Source organism: Haliotis asinina, chromosome 2, assembly GCF_037392515.1.
Source record: "Haliotis asinina isolate JCU_RB_2024 chromosome 2, JCU_Hal_asi_v2, whole genome shotgun sequence".
NCBI classification, from domain to species: Eukaryota; Metazoa; Mollusca; class Gastropoda; order Lepetellida; family Haliotidae; genus Haliotis; species Haliotis asinina.
The window spans coordinates 8,006,545-8,034,323 of NC_090281.1; the positions used below are offsets into that span (position 1 = coordinate 8,006,545).

Here is a 27,779-nt window from a genome sequence, read left to right on the forward strand (position 1 = left end):
TTGATTATTCAATTGTTTTATTTCTATTTGTTACAAAGCTCAGAGTGAAACCTCTTATCGTCACTTCTACTTGCGTCATGGCTACGTTATACACCATATACAGAAGATATAGTCCGCTAACAATATACCGTAAAAACTGAATTGTGTTTAATTCTGACCATAGATTAGACGTGCGGATTTCAACTTTCTCATTCTTTCAATTTGCTTTTTCCTTATGAAGCAAGTTTATGCACGTAAAATATGAGTGAGCATCTGCTCTGCAACATTACATTGAACGTACAATGATATGACCAGTTCTGAGTTACAAAGTGTGACTTCAAAATAGTGTGTTCAGCCGGTGTGCGGTGGTATAAATGATTTTCTCCAGTATCTGAAACGCGCCCTCCTTTACTATCTAATGGTGAGAGGAGCAAGTTTGGCAGCAAGCTGTTCTGTAGTACTTGTGGGAACAGAGTTTGGCTGACACCACCAGGTGGCACTGAGTCTCACCGTCATCCTCACAACGCATCTCTGAAACAGAAAATCGTGTAACATTAAATGATTAACTATTTCTATTAGCTATTGCTCTTCTTTTTTTCGTGTTACATTTTATTCCCCCTACTCGCTGCTTTAGTGTGTACCTACATGGGTGAAATTCCACCAACGCAATTATCAAAATTCTTAATGTGCTCTTAAGTCATTTTCAAAAGCGGTGGTGGGATCCGCACATTACTTATGAAGAAGGCTTAACTCAGTCCCCTTTGCATAAGTTCAAAGATCATTCAGAAAGGAGACTGCAGCAGATCGACGAGAATTTGGAAAAAATGATCGGTTCTTGAACATATTGTCTGAGAATAGTTGGTTAATTCATAATATTTTAAAGCTTCTGATGTAAAAGCTTAACGGTAGGCATATATCAGGATATTTTACAGATGAAAGTCCTCCTATAGTGTCTAGTGATGGAAGGAGCATGTTCAGAAGCACTTATGGGAACAAAGTTTGGCAGACACCATTTTTGATACGGATAAGAATCACGTTGATTGGATCATTATTCTTCTGGCCGAATCCGAAGAATATTTGTTCTCTAGTGAGCTTTAAGTTTACATCCAGATTATTAATCCAGTTTTCAAGATTTGCCACATAGGAGTGACCGTGCTACAGTCATGACATAGACGTGTCTCTTAACAACCAGACCACTAGCTGAGTATTTGTTGGTAAAAGAATTTGTATTGAAACTATTGCAGACTGGTGTCTTTGAAACAACGGAACGGGATATGGTTAGATTGTTGCCAATAGTTTGTATCGATTTCATTCTCTAGTATCCAATTACATTTTACACAATTCTGATTTTTCATTAATTTTATTTCATGAAGAACCCTGTAAAATATTTGACTTCAGTGTTTTTGTCTGGTCAACAACATATATGGTTGCAAAAAGGTTTTGTTTGGGTTTTTTTTCTTGATGATTTCTAAGTTGATATTATGTCTTTTGAGGAATGCATTAATTGAGTTAATGACTCCTGAATATTCTAGACATTTAGTTCCAACATGGTATTATTTTCAAACGTATCAAGAGACATGGATTTTCCAGAGTCATTCAGAAGATAATTTTTTTAATATGATACGTTTTGCATTCTAGTTTCAATAGAATGTAGTTTTCCTGTGGATTAGGATGCTTCGATTATCCCAGATAAATTGAGAGGTGATATTTTGTGAATCTGGTGTCCTATGAATAGATAGTAGATCCCACCAGACATTCAGAAGATCACAGTAGAAATTGTTGGTAACAAGTGGAATGATAACTTTTGATGTGGCCGGTTATATTTAAAAATAGTTGCAGAACCCAGTTTAGGTAGATTTTCAGAAAAAAACGATTACACCGTTTGGTGTAGTTATTAATTTGAAGCACTGCTTGTAGACCGAGTTCTTATCCAGCTGGGATGCAGGTAGTATCATCAGCGAACAGACTTAGAAGATATTCTACATTGCCTACATGCATCCCTTCTATTTCAGCACTATTACGTATCATTATTGCGAGAATTGCAGTATAAATCCATATGGTGATACTGGATCACCTTGACAACACCCCCTGTATATTTCAAAGCTTTGTGAGGCAAAGGCATTTACCAGTACACTTGACTTATTTATTTTAGAAAACCTTTACATGCTTCGCTCGCACATAAGAAGACTGGTCATTTTCTCTCGGTTGCGCAACCCTATTTGCGCTACACGTTGCCTTTGAGAACCATTGTTTTACGATAGAGGCGGTTTGGTTAATAACTAAAATGTGTTACATATGTCACACTTTGTTGGCAGATATTTAATTATAAGTAACCTGTTCTCATTGCCCTGTTGCCGCAATACTGTCGATGCAGTGTAAATGTTTAACTCACTCACTCACTCACTCACTCACTCACTCACTCACTCACTCACCCACCCACTCACTCACTCACTCACTCACTCACTCACTCACTCTAAGGGCGTCCCATATAACGGACCACATCGGTTTAGCGCCACATGTATATGCATAAACACTCTTACCCTTTTTACATGGCGGGAGCTGACATCGTTCGCGTTCCTCGGGTCGACTGTTAGCGTCGCACATTTCCGTCTCCGGTCCACCGTAGCATCTGACGTCACGGTACCGGAAACCAGTGGTGCCACATGATTCAGAGCACTGACAGAGAGGAATTGGATAGTAAGGATAGAAAACAGTGGTGTATCATCAGAAAATAGCTTTATTCAACAAATGGTGATTCGGGGTGGAAACTGGTTCTGCAGTACAAGTTGTTGCTGAACTAAAACGAAGGATGGGGTCAGAACTTGATTTGGGTTGATGGAATGTCATCGAATACGAACGGTATTTCTCTTGGAGAACTGTTGTATGCACTTATCCACACTATGTAAAGTTGACGTGATACAGATGTAGGTTATGTCGGAGCTATGAAAAGGTAACTTTTGTATCCCTACTTGTACTTCCTTACGAGTCTAAGTGAACATTTAGACATTAATCAGTCATTTTCCTTTCAACGTTGAAATGTTGTACACGTGTAACCACCTGCAAGACAGGCATGAAAAGAAATTTGGCTGATCCACGTCATCGTATCCCAGTTATATAGGTTGATGCTCATGACGCCAATCACTGGAGTGTCTGGTCCAGACTCGATTATTTACAAACCACCATCATGGAATACTTCTTTGTCAATATTTCTCAATACCCTTAAGAAACATAACCATCTAAACACATGTATTGTGCTAATAATTCAGTTCTCAAAGACCTCACCTCGGACCACTCTGTGGTATACCAGGCGGCCCCACACGGCGCAGTACGACACCTGGTGGTTGTGGGAGGTCTGGCTTCCTCTATACAGTACGAGTCCGGTCGAATGTGGAAGCTGCCTCTGCTTGTTGCGCCGCACACAACGCGTCTCGTGGTGACCCCACCCCCACAGGTCACAGAACACTGCAAACAATACTTGTATTAGTGCTCAGGGAACTGCAGTCAAGAGAAGTGGTTCTTCATACATAAAGCTGGCCAAATGTGACTCCAAATTTATGCCAGAACAAAAGATTCAATGTGTCCACTTTATACCTGATTTATGGCCTACAGAAATGTTATATATGAGGGGTGACGACATTATATCTGAATCACAGCCCAGTGGTTAATGCGCTCACTCGTCACCCGGGTTTGAATCCCCATTATAGTTATAGTTATAGAAGGTATAGAAGCCCATTATCTAGTTATAGAAGGTATAGAAGCCCATTATCTAGTTATAGAAGGTACAGAAGCCCATTATCTAGTTATAGGAGGTACAGAAGCCCATTATCTAGTTATAGGAGGTATAGAAGCCCATTATCTACTTATAGAAGGTATAGAAGCCCATTATCTAGTTATAGAAGGTATAGAAGCCCATTATCTACTTATAGTAGGTACAGAAGCCCATTATCTAGTTATAGAAGGTATAGAAGCCCATTATCTAGTTATAGAAGGTACAGAAGCCCATTATCTAGTTATAGAAGGTACAGAAGCCCATTATCTAGTTATAGAAGGTACAGAAGCCCATTATCTACTTATAGAAGGTATAGAAGCCCATTATCTAGTCACAGAAGGTATAGAAGCCCATTATCTACTTATAGTAGGTACAGAAGCCCATTATCTAGTCATAGAATGGATAGAAGCCCATTATCTAGTTATAGAAGGTATAGAAGCCCATTATCTAGTTATAGGAGGTATAGAAGCCCATTATTTACTTATAGAAGGTATAGAAGCCCATTATCTACTTATAGAAGGTATAGAAGCCCAGTATCTAGTTATAGAAGGTATAGAAGCCCATTATCTAATTATAGTAGGTACAGAAGCCCATTATCTAGTTATAGAAGGTATAGAAGCCCATTATCTAGTTATAGAAGGTACAGAAGCCCATTATCTAGTCATAGAAGGTACAGAAGCCCATTATCTAGTTACAGAAGGTACAGAAGCCCATTATCTACTTACAGAAGGTATAGAAGCCCAATATCTAGTTATAGAAGGTATAGAAGCCCATTATCTACTTATAGAAGGTACAGAAGCCCATTATCTAGTTATAGAAGGTATAGAAGCCCATTATCTAGTTATAGAAGGTATAGAAGCCCATTATCTAGTTAGAAGGTACAGAAGCCCATTATCTGGTTATAGAAGGCATAGAAGCCCATTATCTAGTTATAGAAGGTATAGAAGCCCATTATCTAGTTATAGAAGGTAAAGAAGCCCATTATCTACTTATAGAAGGTATAAAAGCCCATTATCTACTTATAGAAGGTATAGAAGTCCATTATCTACTTATAGAAGGTATAGAAGCCCATTATCTAGTTATAGAAGGTATAGAAGCCCAATATCTAGCTATAGAAGGTATAGAAGCCCATTATCTACTTATAGAAGGTACAGAAGCCCATTATCTAGTTATAGAAGGTACAGAAGCCCATTATCTAGCTATAGAAGGTACAGAAGCCCATTATCTAGTTATAGGAGGTATAGAAGCCCATTATCTACTTATAGAAGGTACAGAAGCCCATTATCTACTTATAGAAGGTACAGAAGCCCATTATCTAGTTATAGAAGGTATAGAAGCCCATTATCTAGTTATAGTAGGTACAGAAGCCCATTATCTAGTTATAGAAGGTATAGAAGCCCATTATCTAGTTATAGAAGGTACAGAAGCCCATTATCTACTTATAGAAGGAACAGAAGCCCATTATCTAGTTATAGAAGGTATAGAAGCCCATTATCTAGTTATAGAAGGTACAGAAGCCCATTATCTAGTTATAGAAGGTACATAAGCCCATTATCTAGTTATAGAAGGTACAGAAGCCCATTATCTACTTATAGAAGGTATAGAAGCCCATTATCTAGTCATAGAAGGTATAGAAGCCCATTATCTACCTATAGTAGGTACAGAAGCACATTATCTAGTCATAGAATGTATAGAAGCCCATTATCTAGTTATAGAAGGTGTAGAAGCCCATTATCTAGTTATAGGAGGTAATAAAGCCCATTATCTAGTTATAGGAGGTATGGAAGCCCATTATCTACTTATAGAAGGTATAGAAGCCCATTATCTACTTATAGAAGGTATAGAAGCCCATTATCTAGTTATAGAAGGTATAGAAGCCCATTATCTACTTATAGTAGGTACAGAAGCCTATTATCTAGTTATAGAAGGTATAGAAGCCCATTATCTAGTTATAGAAGGTACAGAAGCCCATTATCTAGTTATAGAAGGTACAGAAGCCCATTATCTAGTTATAGAAGGTACAGAAGCCCATTATCTACTTATAGAAGGTATAGAAGCCCATTATCTAGTTATAGAAGGTATAGAAGCCCACTATGTAGTTATAGAAGGTACAGAAGCCCATTATCTAGTTATAGAAGGTATAGAAGCCCATTATCTAGTTATAGAAGGTATAGAAGCCCATTATCTAGTTAGAAGGTACAGAAGCCCATTATCTGGTTACAGAAGGCATAGAAGCCCATTATCTAGTTATAGAAGGTACAGAAGCCCATTATCTAGTTATAGAAGGTATAGAAGCCCATTATCTAGTTATAGAAGGTACAGAAGCCCATTATCTAGTTATAGAATGTATAGAAGCCCATTATCTAGTTATAGGAGGTATAGAAGCCCATTATCTAGTTATAGAAGGTACTGAAGCCCATTATCTACTTATAGAAGGTACAGAAGCCCATTATCTACTTAAAGAAGGTATAGAAGCCCATTATCTAGTTATAGAAGGTATAGAAGCCCATTATCTAGTTATAGAAGGTATAGAAGCCCATTGTCTACTTATAGAAGCTACAGAAGCCCATTATCTAGTTATAGAAGGTACAGAAGCCCATTATCTAGTTATAGAAGGTATAGAAGCCCATTATCTAGTTATAGAAGGTACAGAAGCCCATTATCTAGTTATAGAAGGTACAGAAGCCCATTATCTAGCTATAGAAGGTACAGAAGCCCATTATCTAGTTATAGGAGGTATAGAAGCCCATTATCTACTTATAGAAGGTACAGAAGCCCATTATCTACTTATAGAAGGTACAGAAGCCCATTATCTAGTTATAGAAGGTATAGAAGCCCATTATCTAGTTATAGTAGGTACAGAAGCCCATTATCTAGTTATAGAAGGTATAGAAGCCCATTATCTAGTTATAGAAGGTACAGAAGCCCATTATCTACTTATAGAAGGAACAGAAGCCCAGTATCTAGTTATAGAATGTATAGAAGCCCATTATCTAGTTATAGAAGGTACAGAAGCCCATTATCTAGTTATAGAAGGTACATAAGCCCATTATCTAGTTATAGAAGGTACAGAAGCCCATTATCTACTTATAGAAGGTATAGAAGCCCATTATCTAGTCATAGAAGGTATAGAAGCCCATTATCTACCTATAGTAGGTACAGAAGCACATTATCTAGTCATAGAATGTATAGAAGCCCATTATCTAGTTATAGAAGGTGTAGAAGCCCATTATCTAGTTATAGGAGGTAATAAAGCCCATTATCTAGTTATAGGAGGTATGGAAGCCCATTATCTACTTATAGAAGGTATAGAAGCCCATTATCTACTTATAGAAGGTATAGAAGCCCATTATCTAGTTATAGAAGGTATAGAAGCCCATTATCTAGTTATAGAAGGTACAGAAGCCCATTATCTAGTTATAGAAGGTATAGAAGCCCATTATCTAGTTATAGAAGGTACAGAAGCCCATTATCTAGTTATAGAAGGTACATAAGCCCATTATCTAGTTATAGAAGGTACAGAAGCCCATTATCTAGTTATAGAATTTATAGAAGCCCATTATCTAGCTATAGAAGGTATAGAAGCCCATTATCTACTTATAGAAGGTACAGAAGCCCATTATCTACTTATAGAAAGTATAGAAGCCCATTATCTACTTATAGAAAGTATAGAAGCCCATTATCTAGTTATAGAAGGTATAGAAGCCCATTATCTAGTTATAGAAGGTATAGAAGCCCATTATCTACTTATAGAAGGTATAAAAGCCCATTATCTAGTCATAGAAGGTATAGAAGCCCATTATCTAGTTATAGAAGGTACAGAAGCCCATTATCTAGTTATAGAAGGTATAGAAGCCCATTTTCTAGCTATAGAAGGTATAGAAGCTCATTTTCTACTTATAGAAAGTATAGAAGCCCATTATCTAGTTATAGAAGGTACAGAAGCCCATTATCTACTTATAGAAAGTATAGAAACCCATTATCTACTTATAGAAAGTATAGAAGCCCATTATCTAGTTATAGAAGGTATAGAAGCGCATTATCTAATTATAGAAGGTATAGAAGCCCATTATCTAGTTATAGAAGGTATAGAAGCCCATTATCTAGTTATAGACGGTATAGAAGCCCATTATCTAGTTATAGACGGTATAGAAGCCCATTATCTAGATGATACTGATGGAGTATAGCTACAAGTGACCCCAAATCCGTTTCACCCTTCCACTAGTTATCAATTCGAACACCAGGTTCGCACTGATTCCTTTTCAATCAACATTATTACCATGGGTTTTACACAAGTGATTAATGAACTTAATGAGCTTGAACTCATTTCTCCTACCAGGCTGTAACTGAAAAGTTGTTTGAAGCTATTCCACTAAACCCACTCCGTATTACAATAACACCTCCAGCTCACCTCTCCCCAATCCTGGGGCACCCACTTGTTCTGGCAGTGACCACACGCATGGACAGTGAGAGGTTTGGTATTGTAGTCACATTTCCTGTCGTCGACCACCCGGCCTTGATTGTCCCTGCAATACACCTTCCGCTTCCGGATGCCGCACATTCCCGAACACTGGAACACGGACATTAATGACATGACGTATAATCGCCATGTCAACACTTATAGTCCCGTCCTTGACTACCGTGTTGACTATACAAGGAACTTTTAAACAAATTCCGGAATTGTCAGCTCCACCAGCAGACTTTAAATTATGCATATTATCACATATTACCTTCTTCTACAAACACTGGACAAGGACACACTTTCAAACCAGGTTGGTGGACAACGAATTTTCAATCACACGTTTTAGTTCTATGTTTAGATTTTACATCTCCCCCACAGACGGTTACTTCTTGTGAACAATGAGGTACCTTTTCCTGATCACATTGATAATGAATGAGTTCTTGAGCCATTCAGATCACATAAGAAACATACCGCTTAACTCCGTTTAATGCATACAGAAATTGTAGATGTTAGCTTCACTCAGTCGGGGACCAATGGGGTAACTTAGTGTATAGCGTTTGATCGTAGAGGGCCCTGTTTCCACCATGGGTACAATTTGTGAAACCACTTTCTGGTGTTCCCTGCCATGATATTGCTGGAATATTGCTAAAAGCGGCGTAAACCTCACTCACTCACTCAGAAAACTAAGCACCTTCGAGGCTAATTAATATGCTGTGGACTCTCATGGAGGGACTCACAGATCTTTTATGGAGAGAGGCGGAGAGCAGAACGTTTTCCTAAATGTAGAGCGAGAATGCTACCTCTGAAGGAGGTTTACTATTGTTACTGTAATAAAAGAGTTTACCGACATTCCCGTTTTCCTTATTAGTATAGCCGTGTCGAGTCCAGAGAAGATACAGACTCTCCAAACATGATTTAATCACCATATGAATACTGGCAGATAAAACAACGTATTTAATTCGCGGCACACGGGTCGCATGTGTAACTCACAGAAGACCAGGGCAGTGTGAACCAATGGTTTATACACGGCTTGTTTCTGCAGGGTCGTCTGTCGGGGGGCTTTCGGCGTGTGCTGCACGTAGCCTCGTTTTCATTACTGCACCGGACGTGACGTAATTGAACACCATAGCCGCACTCTGTTGAACACTTTAAAGCATGAACCAAATTGAGAATAAATATCAAATACATGTATTCACAGAAAACAGAAATCTATACAGATGGGCGAGCCGTGGTAGTAGATTATGCCGTGAATGTATGTAGTAAATATAATAATCCCATACCTCTTCCCATGCTGATATCTCCCACTGTGGAACACAACTTCTCAGTCTGTGACAGGAACGAACTGTCTGGGGCTTATCATCCGGGTTACACGCGAAGTCTCGTACAGTACTGTCAAATCCCGGAGCCATCATCTGCCAACATCGCGCTGTCCTCTCCTGTCGGCCCTCCCCACAACTCTCCGAGCATTCGCTCCACAGCCCTGCCACCCATCTGAAACAGCCATTAAAACGGTGTCAATCGCTATCCCAACATCAGTGGATTTCTTTGTCTACAGTGTTATGCGCTGTGGAATGCTTACTCATAGTTATACGAAATAAAAAATAGTCAAATATTTTCGAACTTTTTTTTGAGTGCTATGACAAGCAATCGCTTTGCTTCTTTACCCATACGACCTTTACCAATGTGACGATCTGTTGTTCCCATCCACAGAGGCTTGGATGCATGTTTCGAAGGAGAGGTGACTCTATTTTAGAGGCGCTTCGGCCAATTGCTACAGTGTCTCGAACTTCTTTACAGTCAGTGTTTCTGTTGTGACAATCCGAAAAGACCGTTTACCTGGGTTTACAGGTTCTGCCTGAGCATGTGTGGTGGGACGGTGGTGGCTTCGTTTGGCTGTTACAGAACCTGTCATCCACTCTCTCTCCTGTGCGCTGATAACAGCTGAAAAACGTCACCGTGGTCCCTGCAAAACGGAGTTATACGTAGTGAGCCCCTCTAGATGAATAATTATACATCAACTACATTGTTAATTTATACATAGTTATACATACTAGGCCTTGTTACATGAATAATTATACATAGTGGGCCTTGCCACCTGGATAGTTAAACATAGCGGGCCTTGCTACAGTGTTAGGTATACACTGAAGGACCTTCCTACCTGAATAGTTGCAATGGAAGCTGTCGAAACCGGCATCTGTCCAATCTGGCCAGCGTAAAACCTCAGTTCAGTCCTTGACTTGTACACTATAAGTAATCCCGAGTAACGTTGTATTCCCCCTTTCGAGGGACTGATAAAACCCCGTACATGTATTTCCCTCGACACAATGTGATAACGCATTTATCTAGCTGAATGTTTTCACTAAATCAAAACAAAACAACACACATCGAATCGACGTGTGTTTATATACGTGAGATGCCACTGTTTGGCCTCAATGCACCGCACGTTACTAAAGTCGATGCACGCTTTTTTCACTTCGCGTCGTCACCGAGGCGTAGCGGGGTGATATGACTTTCGTGGCGGGAGTACACGTCTTTTATACTTCCTGCTCGCGGGTCGTGAAGGATGTACATGCTATTTTATCAGTCACGTGGACGAATCAAAACTCGACATTCTTACATGACTCTAGATAATTATCATTAGCTGTACAATCTGGCACATTGCCTAAACTGGATTCTTTCTTCAGTCCCGATGACTGCCGGTTTAGACAGCTTCCACTGTATACATAGTGGGGTCCAACTTGACGAGTAGCTATAGACTCTAGGCATTGTTATAAACATAGGTCTTGACTCTTGACAAAGCCTTGATAAGCATTACGTTTGGTCCCATATGGGACTGTCGCCGATATATTTTTCTCAGATGATACTGCGTTAATTATCATTATTGCCCACTGGAATATATCACCCCTACGAAGTGTAGATAAGATGAACATTTAAACTAATTTGGGGCTTGCTCAATGTTATGACATCCATCATTCGCACAACCGGAAGCTTTGGTCGGCTCCCTGCTTATTCCGGGTTTATCATATAGATGAAAACTATACCAATTTCGCACGTAGAGGTGCAGGGCGTGACATCATTGGCTCGCCACAGAAATCTGTCTTCTTTCTTTCTCTTCCTTCCTCGACCTCGACGTCTTCTTTCTGGTAACAGTTTTAATAAAAATCTATAGCCTCTAACCACTGCCGTAATCCCCTATTACTGATAACTAGACTTGGTACTCATCAGGCATGCTGTCATAAGTCTCGCCGAAATTCATATCTGGGATAATGACTGACTTATTTGGCAACTTGTAACCAATTGTAACCAAAGAATCATATAGACAAGACAAAAGGTTTAGTCACGATTTTGTAACCGCTGTAGCAAATGTAAACATTTACAAATCATTGTAAATTATTCCCTTTTAAGACAATGTTTTGCAACGCCAAATTCAGCAATAGTCCAGCTATAGTACGGCTGATGTTTGACTGTATATCAGGCATCCCAGTGGTTGACGTAATGAGCACCAATCAGCGCCGTTGTGGCACGATCACACACAGTCTGCCACATCATTAACCACCGTCCAATCGTAGTTGACTCTTACGACAAGCGTTGAGTTCTGGGGACCAGTTCTAACATGGCGACATTCGTTATGCTCCCTCATACTAGACAATAGGTGGCAATTACCTGCCTTCTCGGGTTTTCTGGTTGCGACTTGAATTGACAGGCCAACCTGAAGCTCAGGGTTGTCCCCTGAAAACAGTCCCATTAAACCAAGCAGTGTCTAATTTTCAAGAGTTATGAAAGAACATCCCCAAACTAAGACAATATCTCTATCTTGTAGCTGTAATCCCTCTACTGAGCAGTGCCACCTAGACTCTACATTGTGTCATGTGCTGAGTCTTTTATTAAATATATCATATATCCAATGCAATCAAATGCAAAAACAAGTAAGTGCACACATGTCAAGACATCAATAAGCCGGCATACCTCCTACGTGGGATCCTGGGGTTCTGCTGGCAATACTGAGGTCCTCTTTCGACGCCCCTGATATTTTGTCTGGCATGAAGGTGGGGAAAGCTGCCTCTACTGGGGAGCGCTTTGAAGGACTCGCAACAGACGCGTTTTCAAATGGGGCTGACACCTCAGTTGGTTGTGGTGTAGTTGATGTGGTTGTTGTAGTAACGTTGCCATACCTTTGGGTTGTAGTGGCTGCTGTGAGGCTGCCGTTCCAGGTGGTTCCAACAGCGATCGGCGTTGATGTGACTGGCGCCGTATACTGTGTCGTCTTGGCAATCGACTTCATACTCGCTTTGGTACTCCTTTCAACAGTCGTATAACGCTGTGAAGGTTCTGTGGTAGTTTGCTTGCTGACCATAATACCCTGGTGACTACCTTTGGTACCTTTCTTTTGAACATTGTTTGGAAACGGGCGCGGTTTCTTTGCACCATTTCTGGAAGAACGTGAAACGTTTTTAATTATCCCTCCCTTTGAATACACAGTCTTGATACTTCCCTTATTTCTCGACGACATCTTTCTTCTGCCGGATGACTTATGTACCCGACGGCGATGCGATCTTGAAAATGATTTCCGTCGACCAGATTTCGAGGGACCCCGTCCTCTCAGTCTATGAAACGTTTCAAATGTCTTGCCTCCTCGTCTTTTCTTGCCGTGAGCCATCTTGCCTTGGATACCATGAGAGACTTTGCCTTGGATACCATGAGAGACTTTGCCTTGGATATCATGAGCCACCTTGCCTTGGATATCATGAGCCACCTTGCCTCGGATGACAGCATGTCTCCTTTGGCAAGACGGTTGAACTGTAGAGGTAGCGAGAGCAACAATAGGCATGGAATTGGCGAGTGATTTGGTGCCAGCCACGCCCCTCCCCGAAACCACGTGGTTGTACAGGAGAGATTGCCATGGATAACTGGGGTCAGGATTGTCGGGACCACCCTGGTCGACCCCCTGTGTGGGTTTTGTTTTGGTATTATGGATAGTGTATTCATACCACAAGGACACCCTGCTCGGATGTCTGGTGTGACCCTGAAAGGAAAGGCAAATACATGTACCGTAATCTACACCTACAGGAACCGAAAGAGACCATTCTGGTTAATCTAAAGCATGTGACCGCGACAAAAACAGTTATATACATCCGTCTGTAAGTTATAAAAGCTGTCGTTATTTATTCATTTATTGTAATTCAAGGTCAACTTCTCAGATACTGTAAAACACGTAGACTTAAGCAAACCGTAGTTATGAGCTTTCTACTATGCGTACCATGACAATAAGAGTATCGTTCAGAGGTCCTTCAGCTCTGATATTCTTCAGTCCCCTCCTAGGGTGGTAGTAGTACACGACAGTGCCGGCCACCAGCTTCGTGTCTGTGGAGTGACCACGCCCAGTGCGACCGTTTATGGACACCGTGCCCTGTGCGTTCTTTAGAGCTGTACATAGAAATGGGGGAGTGAGATGATTACGTGCATCCATTTCAGCTACACTACCATATCCTGAACAACATAACTAAGTCTTCGCCGGGCAACAATGAAACCAATGTTCTGAACTTCCCATTAAATATCAGATCTACATACTGACACAAGACTCGGAGGAACCACACACCGAAAAATTCAGCCTAGAACATATCCCCACGTAACGATTACGTGCTCTGGAAATAATTATTTTATTTGTGGTGGTAGTGTTGGTGGTGGTGCTGGTGTAGATGCGAGACGTACACAAGATGACACCATTTCGGGGGCGTTCCGTAACCTTGACATATCGGGCACCGACTGGAATCCTCAACAGTTCAGTAGTACCTGCAACCACAAATATAACACATTGGGTGGCCAACTGGTTAATGCGTTCGCTGGTCACGCAGAAAATCCGGGTTCGATTTCCACGTGGGTACAGTGTGTGAAGACCCATATCTGGTGTCCCCTGTCGTGATCTTTGATTTTTCAGAAAGTGGGCAAAAATGATGGGCCACACCCTAAAATATGTTTTATCATGATAATCCCTGGCACTGGGCAACTGTGCAATGTTTTCGGCTGTAGTCCAGCAAGGGGAAAGTCAAATGGTGTTAGAATTGGACATCTTTGTTTTTTGGCGGCAATCTTAGACGCCATTTGAATGTTTCGGAAAGTGGGACCCACAAATTGAGCACACCCAGAAGATATGTTTCATCATGATATTCCCAGCTCTTCGCAAAGCTTCATGATTTAGTCCGGGATGTAACGATCAAACCCAAAATCGAACCTAAGCCACATCTCAAAAAACGGTGCTCACATATACCGCTCACCTGAAGGTAACCTATAGGAAATCGTCTTCGTCACCGTGTGACATGTGTCGTTCCTGCCGCCGCACACACCACAATGATCTTCCGTCTTGTTAGAATACGGACGGCTGTCACATCCTATAGGCTTAAGGACAGAATTCATATTGATAATTTGTTGTTATGTAACCAATATTCAGCTGCAAACAGACTAAGGATATATGATCAGTAGTCGATGATAATAACCTCTAATGTATCGATGGTCTTGTCTTTTGGTTAAAGAAAGTTTAAAAGTAACCTCATGAAGTTGAACATTCAAATCATGATACACACGACACCATAAATGATACAAAAATATATGTATATTTTCCTTACCACGCAAATCCCGGCGACACAGACTCTCCAGGGGCTTCTTCCACACTCGGTGCCATCCACAACTCGCTGGGAAAACTTAACCACGATACCGCTGTGTCCCTCCGCCTCGCACATCAGTGCGCAAGGATCACTCACCTGGTCCCTCCCACCTGTAGAAATAAACTTTCCTCTATAGTAATAACTGAACGGGAAGTGGATAAATATAACTTTCTTAATAAAATTTCATTCTCAAAAGGAGATATCTTGACGTTTTCTTTACACCAAGTGATCAAAACGTTCGCTCGTCACGCCGAAGACCCGGGTTCGAATTCGCATGTGGGTGCAAGTTGTGAAGGCCATTTCTGGTTTCTCCCAACGTGATATTGCTGGTATATTGCTGGTATATTCTCACTCATTGATGACACCAAGTGTCAGCCAACAGCCAAGAGTGATTATTCTCTATTTCTAAAGTTTTACACTACATAGATTTTTCCCTTCTGTTGTTAATAACCGTTTACGAAGTTTTGAAACACTGCGGCTGACAAAATATTCTGTGAATATTTGATATTTATTCTCAATTTGGTTCATGCTTTAAAGTGTTCAACAGAGTGCGGCTATGGCGTTCAATTACGTCACGTCCGGTGCAGTAATGAAAACGAGGCTACGTGCAGCACACGCCGAAAGCCCCCCCGACAGACGACCCTGCAGAAACAAGCCGTGTATAAACCATTGGTTCACACTGCCCTGGTCTTCTGTGAGTTACACATGGGACCCGTGTGCCGCGAATTAAATACGTTGCTTTATCTGCCAGTATTTATTTGTTGATTAAATCATGTTTGGAGAGTCTGTATCTTCTCTGGACTCGACACGGCTATACTAATAAGGAAAACGGGAATGTCGGTAAACTTTATTACAGTAACAATAGTAAACCTCCTTCAGAGGTAGCATTCTCGCTCTACATTTAGGAAAACGTTCTGCTCTCCGCCTCTCTCCATAAAAGATCTGTGAGTCCCTCCATGAGAGTCCACAGCATATTAATTAGCCTCGAAGGTGCTTAGTTTTCTGAGTGAGTGAGTGAGATTTTAAGCCGCTTTCAGCAATAACATATTGTACACGATGGGTCTTCGGCGTGACGAGCGAACATTACCTCACCGCCCCACAATTGACAAATATACTGAAAGCCATTAAAAACGCAATTTGACATTCATACTTTCTTTACTCACACAAATGTCAACATATATAGATGTAATTGGCACACATGTTTTGAATAAACATCTGTGGATAACATAATCGGAAAGTGTCCAATCAACAACAACGTCAGTGACGCAACAACGACATCAACCAAAGGAGGCAGTTGCAGTCAGTATCGTGTGTGTCCACCGTGCACTGCAAGGCTGTCTCCGGGGGCACTGGAAGAGACAGATTTCTCAGAAACTGCTGTGGGGTGGTCTGCCAGTGATGCTGAAGGGTCGGTGTCGATTCAGCACTTGTCCTTGGTCATAGCACAACCATGTTGAAAAACAGTTTTTCTCGACGTCCATACATCCGTTGACATCCACCTGCAAAGGGTGCGTTAAGGTGTCTTGTCCCAGTTGTCCTCTTTGCAGTATCAGCAGCTGTTATGAACCACCATCTGGTGTATGGGTTAATACATACATGCTGGACTTTCAGCAGCTGGCATGTTGTGTGTGTACTGTAACTAACCCCGACTAGTGTACTGTGTTATCTCACTCACGTGCAGTGAAGGCCTTCCATTGGTGAAGTCTCCCTCTGTACGTCTGACCGTTGAAGAAAGAGCACTGGAGTTCTCTGAAGTCGCGTGATCCTGGCGAGCAGGGCTGAAATAAGACGTCAGTGACATATCGGTCGTATGTACACAGATGTTGCTCATGAATGACAAAAACCCGTTGCGAAGGGATGAACAAAAAAACGGTAAAACAAACTTCTGGAATAGCATAATAGTTAGTGAGTATGGTTTTACTCCGCGTTTATCAACATTCCAGCAATACCACTGACAATACCACAATACCACCATAAATGGTCATCATACAATATGTCCACGGGTCCCAGGGTTTTCAGCGTGACGAATGAACACCTTAACCACTAGGCTACCCCACCGCCCGTTTCAGTTGAAACAAGTCTGATGACAGTTGAGTTTGTGTTGCCTTTACCTACAAAAAGCGACGTTAACAGTGTGCTCGCAGCGTCTAATACGAGACCAAGTTACGTCGGAAATTATTTATGCTTCGCAATTGATTTTACATTTGCAAATGATCTAAAACTATCGGTGAGGACTAAAATGTTTCGGCTCTTCCCACGAGCGCTCCTAATAAATCTGACAGCTACAGACGCCGGCCGTAAGTGAGACATCATTAGTGAAAGTCCAATACACTGGGATGTCAATTAACTCTTGCAAGCATAATTTTCATAAATTGAGAAGAAGTCATTGTAGATTGATATTTTGCAAACATCTTGGAAATGATCTTCAGTTACAAGTACATCATTTTCTTTCATCTTTCTTTTAATGATTAGATGTCGAATGACACCCGATTAAACACCATAACTTAATTTTAATCTATCCCATAGGCATTAAACCTGACTGGTATATCTAATATATGTTGGTTAAATAGTTGTTTAAATCGTAATAATCATCCGAAAATTGAATGGAAATAACGAGTGTGTAGCTAAGATTATTTCCCAGCTGGTAGATAACTGTTGAAAGCAATTCCACCGAAACTAAATTTATGAATATTATACTTGCAAGATTTAATTAACATACAAGCCTGTGGGAATTTCACTGATGCTGACTCACGTATGGTCAGCTAAGTCTATACGCTTTCTCTGTCTTCTGCAGTCAGCAACATTCCCTCTGTATTGAGGCTGGGCCACGGGAACTGTTGGTTGACAGCAGGATCAACTGTTTCAGCAGATGGGGTAAGATGGGTGATTGAAATGTTCTAAGCCTCGATCCTGTGGAAACTCTTGACAAGGAGACACTAGAATAAACACACTCCATGTACCATATACATTTGACAAACACATCTAAAGCTGTTATTTAGTTTTCTTCGGCTGCTTTGAAAACTTCTTGAACTTTCTTCGTGTGGATACTTTCTAGCGTTTCTGTGACGGCAACAGGAGAAGACGAGTCAACCCACTCAGCACCATGCTCACACAAACAAGGGCTGATCAAAATGTTCTAAGCCTAACACAGACAACAAACGATTCGGTCAGATATTAATATTTTTCCACATAATCACCCTTGATTGCAATGCACTTATATCGGCGTTTCAGTGGCTCAATTCCATGTGCATAGAACTCTTCTGGAAGTCCTGTCAAATACTCGTTTACAGCAGATTTGAGCTCGCCTTTACCGGCATAGTTTTTTCCACGGAGATGTTCCCTCATATGTTGGAAATTGGTGAAAAGTCACACCGATGTACTGCAGACTTTGCTGATCGAGAGGTGTGAAAGGACATTATCACGTAAAATCCGAACTCCAGTCCTCAACAAACCACGGCGCTTTTCTTTGATACAGGCTCTCTGTCTGTGGAGTAGACCAGCGTAGTAGGCACGAGTCTTCTGACTCTCCAGGTAGTCAACATGGATGATGCCCTTCGCATCCCAGAACACTATGGCCATAACTTTAACTGACCTTGAAGACTTGAACTTCTTGGGTGGAGGAGAAGTGGGGTGATGCCACTGCATGGATTGACGTTTTGATCCGTAACTCCTTTTACTAACCTACTTTTACAATTTTCAAAAATTAATTCAAAATCTTCCTTTGAAATATCACTTCTCTTTTCCTTCAAATCAGCATTGAGAAACTTTGGGCCCATCGCGCAGATACTTTGTTCATGCCCAAATGATCATGGATAATAGTCCGACTGGATCCATGGCATAGACCCGTTTCTTGTCCAACTTCAGCAGTAGTCACACGTCTGTCTGCATGAACACATTTCGCGACAGCATCTACTGTTTCGTCATTAATGAATGTGGAAGACCGTCCACACCGTTTGTCATCATCCAAACTTGTCCTGCCAGACTTGAATAAAGCAACCCATCTCTTAAGTGTGGAGTATAAAGGACAATCGTCCCCATACACCTTCAGCATACGTGGATGCCTTCTGATGAATGAATGCCTTCCAGTGTCGAAAACTTTATAACAGCACGTTGTTCCATCTCTCACGTTGAAGCAGATATGTATACCCCAGTAGGGTTCAAGGACCTGCTGCTTTCGAACTAGTTGATCTATTTAGTAAAATTACTGGAAATGCCGACTGAGTAACACTGTCCAACAACACTCCTAAGATTAGTTGGTGTCACCAGTCTAGAAGTTATGTAGGCTTAGAACTCTTTTACTAGCCCCCGTATGCGAAATATGTCAACTTAACCTGAACATGAAGACAATGTAAGTGATTAAAAAGCTACCTGGGTATTGCATGCTTGTTGGTCCCGCGTCTTGCCCTTGCAGTTCTTGCCATCAACAGGTCTGGGGTCGGGTCTGGAACAGAAACATAGTCAGTATAAGATAAACATTATGCGATTATTCTGGTTTTGATTTTCACATGGCGGTACCCACCATGGCAGTGCCAGTTCCTTATGTCAAAGTGATGGGATGGATTCCACACATGGATACATGGATCACAGGCGCCCAGAAGGGCTGTCAGGTAGAGTAGTTGTAAAGGCGTTCGCTCGTCACGCCGAGGTCCCAGGTTCGTTTCTTCATATGAGTACAATGTTTGAAACCCATTTCTGATGTCCCCCCGCCGTGACATTGCTAAAATGTTGCTAAAAGCGGAAAAAGTATCCTCATTCACTCATGTACATACAAAATGTCAGACACTCATTCTTACACATGTACAATGTTCTGTTCACTTGAACTGACATGCCGTGGAATAACAAGAATTCTGTTCAGAATGTAATACAATTATCTTTACATACGTACCCCGTGAAGGTCCGGGATAGAATTGATCTTTCAGAAACCCATGTTTATCGTAAGAGGCGACTAACGGGATCGGGTGGTCAGGTTCGCTGACTTGGTTGACACATGTCATCGTAACCCAGTTGCTTAGACAGATGTTCACTGTCTTGATCATTGGATTGTCTGGTCCAGACCCGATTATTTACAGACCGCCGCCATATAGCCTGAATATTGCTGAGTGCGGCATAAAACTAAACCCACTCGCACCCTACCACATGTCCAGTGTTGTGTTCACCTACACCAACTATGACCTCACAGCACGACTGCGAGTTTGTTTCTATGTTTCCCCGATACAAAAGCGTGTCAGGCTAATGTTGGACGCCTGACGCGATCGTAGGTCTTCGTTAACCACTGTCACACACAAGTCACAACCCCCTGCACGTTATAGTGATGCACCGATGTCACCTTGAATCATTGAGGCCCTGTTTCACCCCCTGACGAGCACCTGTAATGCATATTGAATCCGTGGGTGTCGCAGCAGGTGTGATTATACGCCACTGGTGTGCAACTATTGTCTCTCTCACTCACTAACTTCACATAAGGGCCTATTGTCCGTCAGACATAACCGCAGATCCTGGGGGTTCAGAAAGAGTACAGCAACCTGTTATTTGTCAGTCAACTCATTTTGACTGTGCCATCTTCCCAATACCTACTCCATTGTCTAAACATCAAAGGCAGTCGTACTTTTTCATGACGCGAACCAAACACCCAGCCACTTTCGCGGTTCGTTAACTTACAAAGATAACGCAAGGGTTGTGCTGTATCAGAGTTAGTGCCTGTGATTACAGACGGTGGTTAAGCCATGGGAAACCAAGGGTGTTGAAACCAGAGCCTTCAAAGGCGCCTGTCTACCTGGGACCCTGTGAGTCCCGAGGGTGTGTCTCTTGTTTTAACACTCCCGTAATCTGCAGGATATACGCCCGTCTGCACCCACTGACCCGCGGAAACAACGCAGTGATGCTGCGGTTTGAGTCTGTCTGGGGTTAAGCTATTTGGGGCGCAGACAAAATTTCACCTTGAAGGACAAAAACATTCTCCATATCAATCATGACGAGATGTGCCGCGCGTTATTAAACTTCCACATAGATTTGTCTGTCTGTTAAGCCGTGGGGTTCTCGGCAGTCTGCACCTCTCGATTACACGTTATATTTTTTAAAAGTTGTCAAATTTTCCTCTTTATATTCATGCTTTTCTGTGTCATCGCATTTCACATTTGTTTGACGGGACAGCGTGGACGCGTCGTTGGAGACGCCCCAATTTGAGTGAGGTTAGATTTACGTCGCATTCAGCTATATTCCAGCCATATGGCGGCGGTCTGTAAATAATGGACCAGACAATCCAGTGATCAACAACATGAGCATCGACCTACGAACTGGCAAGTCAGTGAAGTCGCCTCATACGACAAGCATTATCGCCTTTTATTGCAAGCATGGGTTGCTGAAGACCTATTCTATCCCGGAATCTTCACGGGTCCGTTGCAGCTGTTGAATGATACTACGTCAAAAGATTTCTGAGTGGAAGAGAGACAGTGCCGCAGTCGGACGGGTCTACATTCCATCAGATAACATCTCGGATGGAACATATCCCGGTATTAAGGTATCAGAATTCCTGTTCTGAATCAGTGACGGTGAATATAAGTGTCATAGCTGTCCCAGCTGGGGCGATATAGGACTGACTGCACCTTTTGGCCGGGAGGACATGCTCGGACCAGGTCAAGTGGAAACTAGATTAAACAGTTTAACAGTTTTCCTTTACAAAAATCAGTATTTGTTGTACGTGACATTAACAATATATGAGAAACGATAAATAAATTTGAGAAACAGTAAACGTAGCTCTTCGACTCTTTGGGATAATATACAGCAGCTGGTCAAATATCTTGGAAATCATCCTCAGCTACATGTACATAATTTTCATTCACATGATAAAGCCCTATGTATAAGCACAACTATTAATCTGTCCAACAGATACTCATGTTAAACTCGATTGGTGTTGTTTACATAAACTAGCCGTTAAAAGAAACGTCACCAAAATAAAATCGACTGTAAATAATTGTCAAAATAATTGTCAGTCCGTTTGAAATTAGCGAAACACACATCTCCCAGAAAGCACTTACAGTTGCATTTTCGTATTTTATGAAAAACAAACGAATTCACACGAATATATCGGAATATGTGCGCAAAGTTACCCAAAGCAAGGGTATAAAAGCTAACGAGCTTTATTCTCTTACATCATTGTAATCGATTGACAACCAGGAACATGCCTCGATCAACACCAGAGCAGAGGGAGAGAGCAATCGGTATATTACAGATGGAACAGAGTCAAAAGCATGTAGCTAGGACGGTGGGACGCTGCAAATCCACCTTTTCACTTGAGGAACCGATACGTCATTGTGACGTGATAAAAAGACCACCGCATTGGGCATCCAGTCAGCAAAGAGACTGTGACCAGACGACTCCGCATTAATGGTCTCCGTGCCAATCGACGTTTCAAGGGCATGGCGTTGACGTACCAACGCCGACGTGCCAGACTGAGATGAACCAATACTGTGCGACACTGGCAGCAGCGAAACTGGCGAAGAGTGAACTTAGGTGACGAACGCAAGTTCCATCTCAAGTAAGTTCCATCTCTTCAAGATGTCCTTTGAGCACCTTTGGGAATAACTGGGACGTCATGTTAGTAAACGCTAAAATCAGCCTTCAGCCAAATGAAGGCTTCCAGCTTGTCATAAATCACACTGAAACTTCATAGGCGTGACAGTGGCATCGGTCTCTACTGTATGTTTTTGGTTCAGGATATACTACCCGCCAAAAGTTTAGATTCACTTTGCATACCTATCTCCGATTACGTCTGCAGTTAAGTAGGCTCCTTCCAGAATCGTGTCGACATCTGCTGTAACTTTGCAATGATCATTTTTCTAAACCCAGATTTTGAAGTACATTTCAATCCTCACATAATTTTAAATTTTGAAATGACCATTATTTATGATTCATACAACTTTGTCTTGCTATCACTTTCCTTAAAACATTAGATCACTAAAACTTGTATTGTACAGTGGCGATGACTGACTTGTGTCGAACCCGCAACCCTTCGCTCCCTAGTTTGGTGGCTTTATTCACTAGGCTACGAAGGATCGTTGCGAAGAACGAGACTGCTAGAATGAACAATGTGTTCCTCACAAGACAGGTACTGCGGGCAGCACAGGTGCAGACCACGGGTAGCGAGTGCATGGTAAGGCGTTGGCTACCAGTAGCATTCCAGTTGCTACAGGTACTGCGGGCAGCACAGGTGCAGACCACGGGTAGCGAGTGCATGGTAAGGCGTTGGCTACCAGTAGCATTCCAGTTGCTACAGGTACTGCGGGCAGCACAGGTGCAGACCACGGGTAGCGAGTGCATGGTAAGGCGTTGGCTACCAGTAGCATTCCAGTTGCTACAGGTACTGCGGGCAGCACAGGTGCAGACCACGGGTAACGAGTGCATGGTAAGGTGTTGGCTACCAGTAGCATTCCAGTTGCTACAGGTACTGCGGGCAGCACAGGTGCAGACCACGGGTAACGAGTGCATGGTAAGGCGTTGGCTACCAGTAGCATTCCAGTTGACACTGGCAGTTCTATCATTTTCCTTCCTCTGTGGGTTTTATATTTGCTACCAATACCTCTGAGTCGGGTTTTATTCTTTACTAAAACGCTCACTGCATGTTATGTTTATATATACACATGGTTACATCGGACTTTGATTTAACCACTACCTTGGGTAAACCAACAAATGGAAAGCATGTGAACAGCTGTGTTTTGGCGTAATGTTTTGTGAACAATTCGCCAAATTTTAGTCAGTTTTATCATTTCTTGAACTCGTGAAATAATCGTTTCAACATTAGAGATATGTTTTATAATACACCACTCCATGTGTAAACAGTAGCTTTAAACAGCGCGGAATGTTTTGCAAAATGTAGTTTATAACAGTTGTTTGAAGTAAGTGGCTACATTTACTCTAGTGAGCCAATCTCGTGATAGGAAGTATACTGAACCGCAAAAGAAAAGTCACCCTACACTGGTAGAGGAAATGGTGTAATATCTGCCAGCTACACTGATCACGCGCTGAGACCCTTCGTCGTGCCACGTTTTGGTCGTCATGGAAACCACGTCTTCCAGCAGGACAACGCGCGTGCCTATCCTGCCAGAGCAAGTAAAGACTTTCTCTGTCAACGCGGCTTACACACTCTTCAACGGCCTGCCCTCAGTCCAGACTTAAACCCAATAGATCAATTGTGGGAGGAGTTTTCCGAGAAGTCTCAATGGTGTGCGACCAAGGCCCACAACAGCACCTGAATTCTCCTAAGCGTATCACGGAGTCCTGAGCGCAAGTTCCAGTGGTGGGCTAGCCATATGCATTGGATCAAGCGTCCGATCGTCCCCCTCAAGTCCATGGTTTGATTCTCCAGATGGGTACAATGTGTGAAGCCAATGTCTGGTGTGACATTTGTGGAATGTTGCTAACAGCGGCGTAAAACCATACTCTCTTTCACTCACTATCCCCATCGTTACACCCTTGTCTTGTGGTGTACATGAATATCTTGGCCTCAAAACTCACCCGTATTCATAGCACGTACGGTGGCGAGCCTTCATACCGAGACCACATGAACGAGAACATGGTGAGAACTCGCTCCAGGCGCTCCACCGGAAGTCACAAGATATCTGAAAACACAGAAATGATTAAAAAGCATTATTACCCCATGTACAATACCATTAAGCAACATTAAGGCTAGGTGTTCAAAATATAGGGGCTGTTAAACACTAACATAACTCTTAAGTTGAATCATAAAAGCGAAATAATGTTTTGGTCCATAATGTTATGTTCTGAAAGGGCGCCATTTTGGCGCCGTGTTTAACGTTTTGGTAAAGAAAAGATAATGAATATTTAAACAATATAAAGTAGCAAAATCAGAATTTTTAACAAAAATGATAGCGGTGCTGCAATGATCAAACGGATTTGTTCTTAATTTATATCGGCTTTTCCCACCCACCTGAATTTGTTTTCTGGCAGAAAACAAAAGCAAGTGTTAAGAATACATGAATAAGAATCTTTGTGAGCCGAATGCCTTCCCTTATAGCTTAACAGTAAGTGATGGCAGAATACACCACACATGAAACATATATACACTGGACATGATACCCGCCTCAGATATTGCACCGTCGATTATCCGTGGAAATATCTTCACTCACCGTCAAATGTAGGTACATACTTTCTTTATCATGAACTTTAAAAGTGGTTGAAGACATTTGGTTTTTAATTGAGTTCAATTACTGCTGACAACTGTCTGTCAAAATGTTTCAAAGTTGTTCCCACTCAAAGACAGGGTTGTATGTAATTCGTGTATACATGTTTTATGTGTCTTTCGTGTAGCAGAAACGATCATTTTAGTCTGCGGAAGGGCAGTGAGATAGCTTAATGGTTAATCGTCACGCCGAAGACCCGGGTTCGATTTCCCTCAGTGGGTACAATGTGTGAAACCCATTTCTTGTGTCCCCGCCGTGATATTGCTGAAACATTGCTAAAAGGTGGCATAAAACGCAGCCAAATCACACACTAGTTTCTGATTTGTTGATTTGATGATGATTAATTCTTCCCGTTGTACGGATTTGTCTTGTTTGTCTTGTCTTTGCCAACGCTACTTACAATCACATTATAGAGCATTTGGTATGTCATCTACATGTACTTTCAATGGTTATTACACACAAACCGTCCCTGAATGCTAAATGGGTACATTTGTTGGTGTCTGGTGTTCGTAAAAGGGAACAAACGAACTAAGATAAGTTTGTGATAATCATTCCACCTGCCTTCTTGACCGTGGTGCCATTAACCGATTTTACTTCTCTCTTTTAAGGAAGCACCACGACCACAGTCATCGATATTAGCATCAGATATCGGCGATATCATTTCTGCACCCCTTGTCACCATGGTCCTTTTAAATATACTGAACAGCAAAAGCAACGCAACTCTGTCTTTTTGTCAAGTTTGTAAACAGAAGGCATTTTTTCACACGTGCGTTTCTTTTGTTGTTCAGTATAGTGCCCGACACAGCCAGTCATGACTTTCTTATGAGGAACTTTTTTCACCATCTAATACGATCCTTGGCATTTAAAACGTATTTCAACACAATTGTGAGTTCAGGAGAATGTAGTAAGAGGTCGAAACACATAACCTCAGACGCTCACTCATATGGGCTAACAAATATTCTACATATTCAGAAATACAAATAGCGTTTCTTTCATTTACGTTTTCTGTATAATGAACTGAAACGGCATCAAAAGATTGTTAATTCAATTTCTTATTTAAGTGGCTTCTACTGAAAATCCGAGATGCGGCAAATGACACTACAAACCGAGCCCTTGGACCACGATCCGCGATGGGACATTATCGGGGTATACAAGCGCGTTAACACCTAAGAGGAAAAAATATCACAGGAATGGTGAGAAGATTAACGCTGCACTGTCAGCATGGGGGAGGGGAGGGGGACCTCACAAGTATATGGCTCATCCGGGGAACTGATATAGTCAACTCATGGGAAGAACACTCGTAATCTTTTACATAAAACATGTCATATTGTGCGATTCTTGTGCAGCTGTCGTATCTGTAATTAACTAGCGTTTATATATGACACATGTTAAATGTGATGACTTCACACGTAAATGGATTGAAAAAATGACATGAAGTTTAGTTCATCAGCTGTCATACAACTTTTACTTCTATCAGAAAGCATGTCATTTGGTTGGAAAAACCTACATACTAACAAATTAAATCCGCACGCACGCACGCACACATGAAGCCAGAAAAGGAGATACACAAAAGAGTTTTACGGCAGTCTCGGGTAGTTCTCATATTTCACTAGATACATAAGCACAAATCTTCAACCACATTATAATACAGCAGCGTTATGGGGTATATCAAATACGTACCTCTTCATGGGCTGTAATCTTTGTTCTATCACGTGACTCTACTCCTGAATGGCTGACTACAAAACAGACTGTGACAATATGAAGTATATCCACACATTGTCTGGCGTTCATCTTCCCAGTGTATTTCACCAATCTTTACCTATAGGTTAACTTTAACAATTCCCAGCATAATTACTCATATCCCATACTAGAGCCACAACGTCTTTCAAAGAAATATTGATCTATTTTCTTACTAATAGTTCGTACGCACTTGCTTCCAGCCTCGTGGTGCGGAAGTGAAACCAACAATTGTCTCTCAATGGTGACAACAAAGACTCACTAACCAAAATGGTCAAACTGGAATCTCCATAAAGAACATTTGACATTGCTCAAACTCAGTGGAACATGGGGGTTCTATTCCATCCACAGTTCCGTGATCTTCTTTGCAGGCAATGTCACGTATTTTACAAACCGTCACGATGTTCTTTAGCTTTTGGCACTCAAAAAGCGAGGAACTCAGGAACAAAATGAACTCTTGCCATTCAACCTTTGTCTGACTTTATAAATTGCACCTCCACGTGTTAGGATATTAAGACTGATTATGTTGTCTTATTGTACGTAGTTCCTCTATGCACGCAGGGACATTAATCAGTCCTCCCTATTGTGTAATTATAAACGTGTCACTTGCTATTGGTTTCCTCTCTTGTATCTCAGTGACACCCCGACCTCAGTAGATTATCCGCAAGTTGCTACTTGAATTTCTCAAGAGACAACTTGTTTTAAAATGATGATCCTTAAATTGTACTAAGAATGTCCTATGTTGCCACCATCCGTTTTCCTAAATAATGATTAACTCCAAGTACATCCCAAAATCGAAAGACGGACAGAAATTGTCGTCGGTTTAAAGTCAATTGTTATTTCGTCCAAGAACTCCAAGAACTGCTGCCTTGCAAAGTTCTTTAGCTGATTCAGCTATACGTCCCTCCTCCTCCGACCAGGTGTGAGAACAGGTAAATGAAGAACGCCGGTATACCTTTTCCTTAACACCTCAGCGG

General features: G+C 41.6%; 1 protein-coding gene across 2 annotated transcripts; it reads right to left on the reverse strand.

Moving 5' to 3' along the window:
* LOC137273195 (ADAMTS-like protein 2) lies at positions 1–27,779 on the reverse strand. Of its 2 annotated transcripts, XM_067805693.1 has the most exons (18): positions 26,746–27,779; positions 24,380–24,483; positions 19,238–19,310; positions 16,545–16,647; positions 14,831–14,979; positions 14,483–14,603; positions 13,920–14,000; positions 13,468–13,634; positions 12,177–13,233; positions 11,874–11,939; positions 11,252–11,350; positions 10,047–10,173; positions 9,491–9,701; positions 9,201–9,356; positions 8,160–8,318; positions 3,262–3,441; positions 2,520–2,655; positions 1–510 (listed from the first exon to the last, which is right to left on the reverse strand). In XM_067805693.1, the coding sequence occupies exons 1-18, from the start codon at positions 26,854–26,856 to the stop codon at positions 395–397; spliced, it is 3,216 nt and encodes a 1,071-aa protein (XP_067661794.1). In that variant the 5' UTR covers positions 26,857–27,779; the 3' UTR covers positions 1–394. The 2 variants fall into 2 exon arrangements, with proteins under 2 accessions (XP_067661794.1, XP_067661795.1); XM_067805694.1 differs by lacking the exon at positions 11,874–11,939.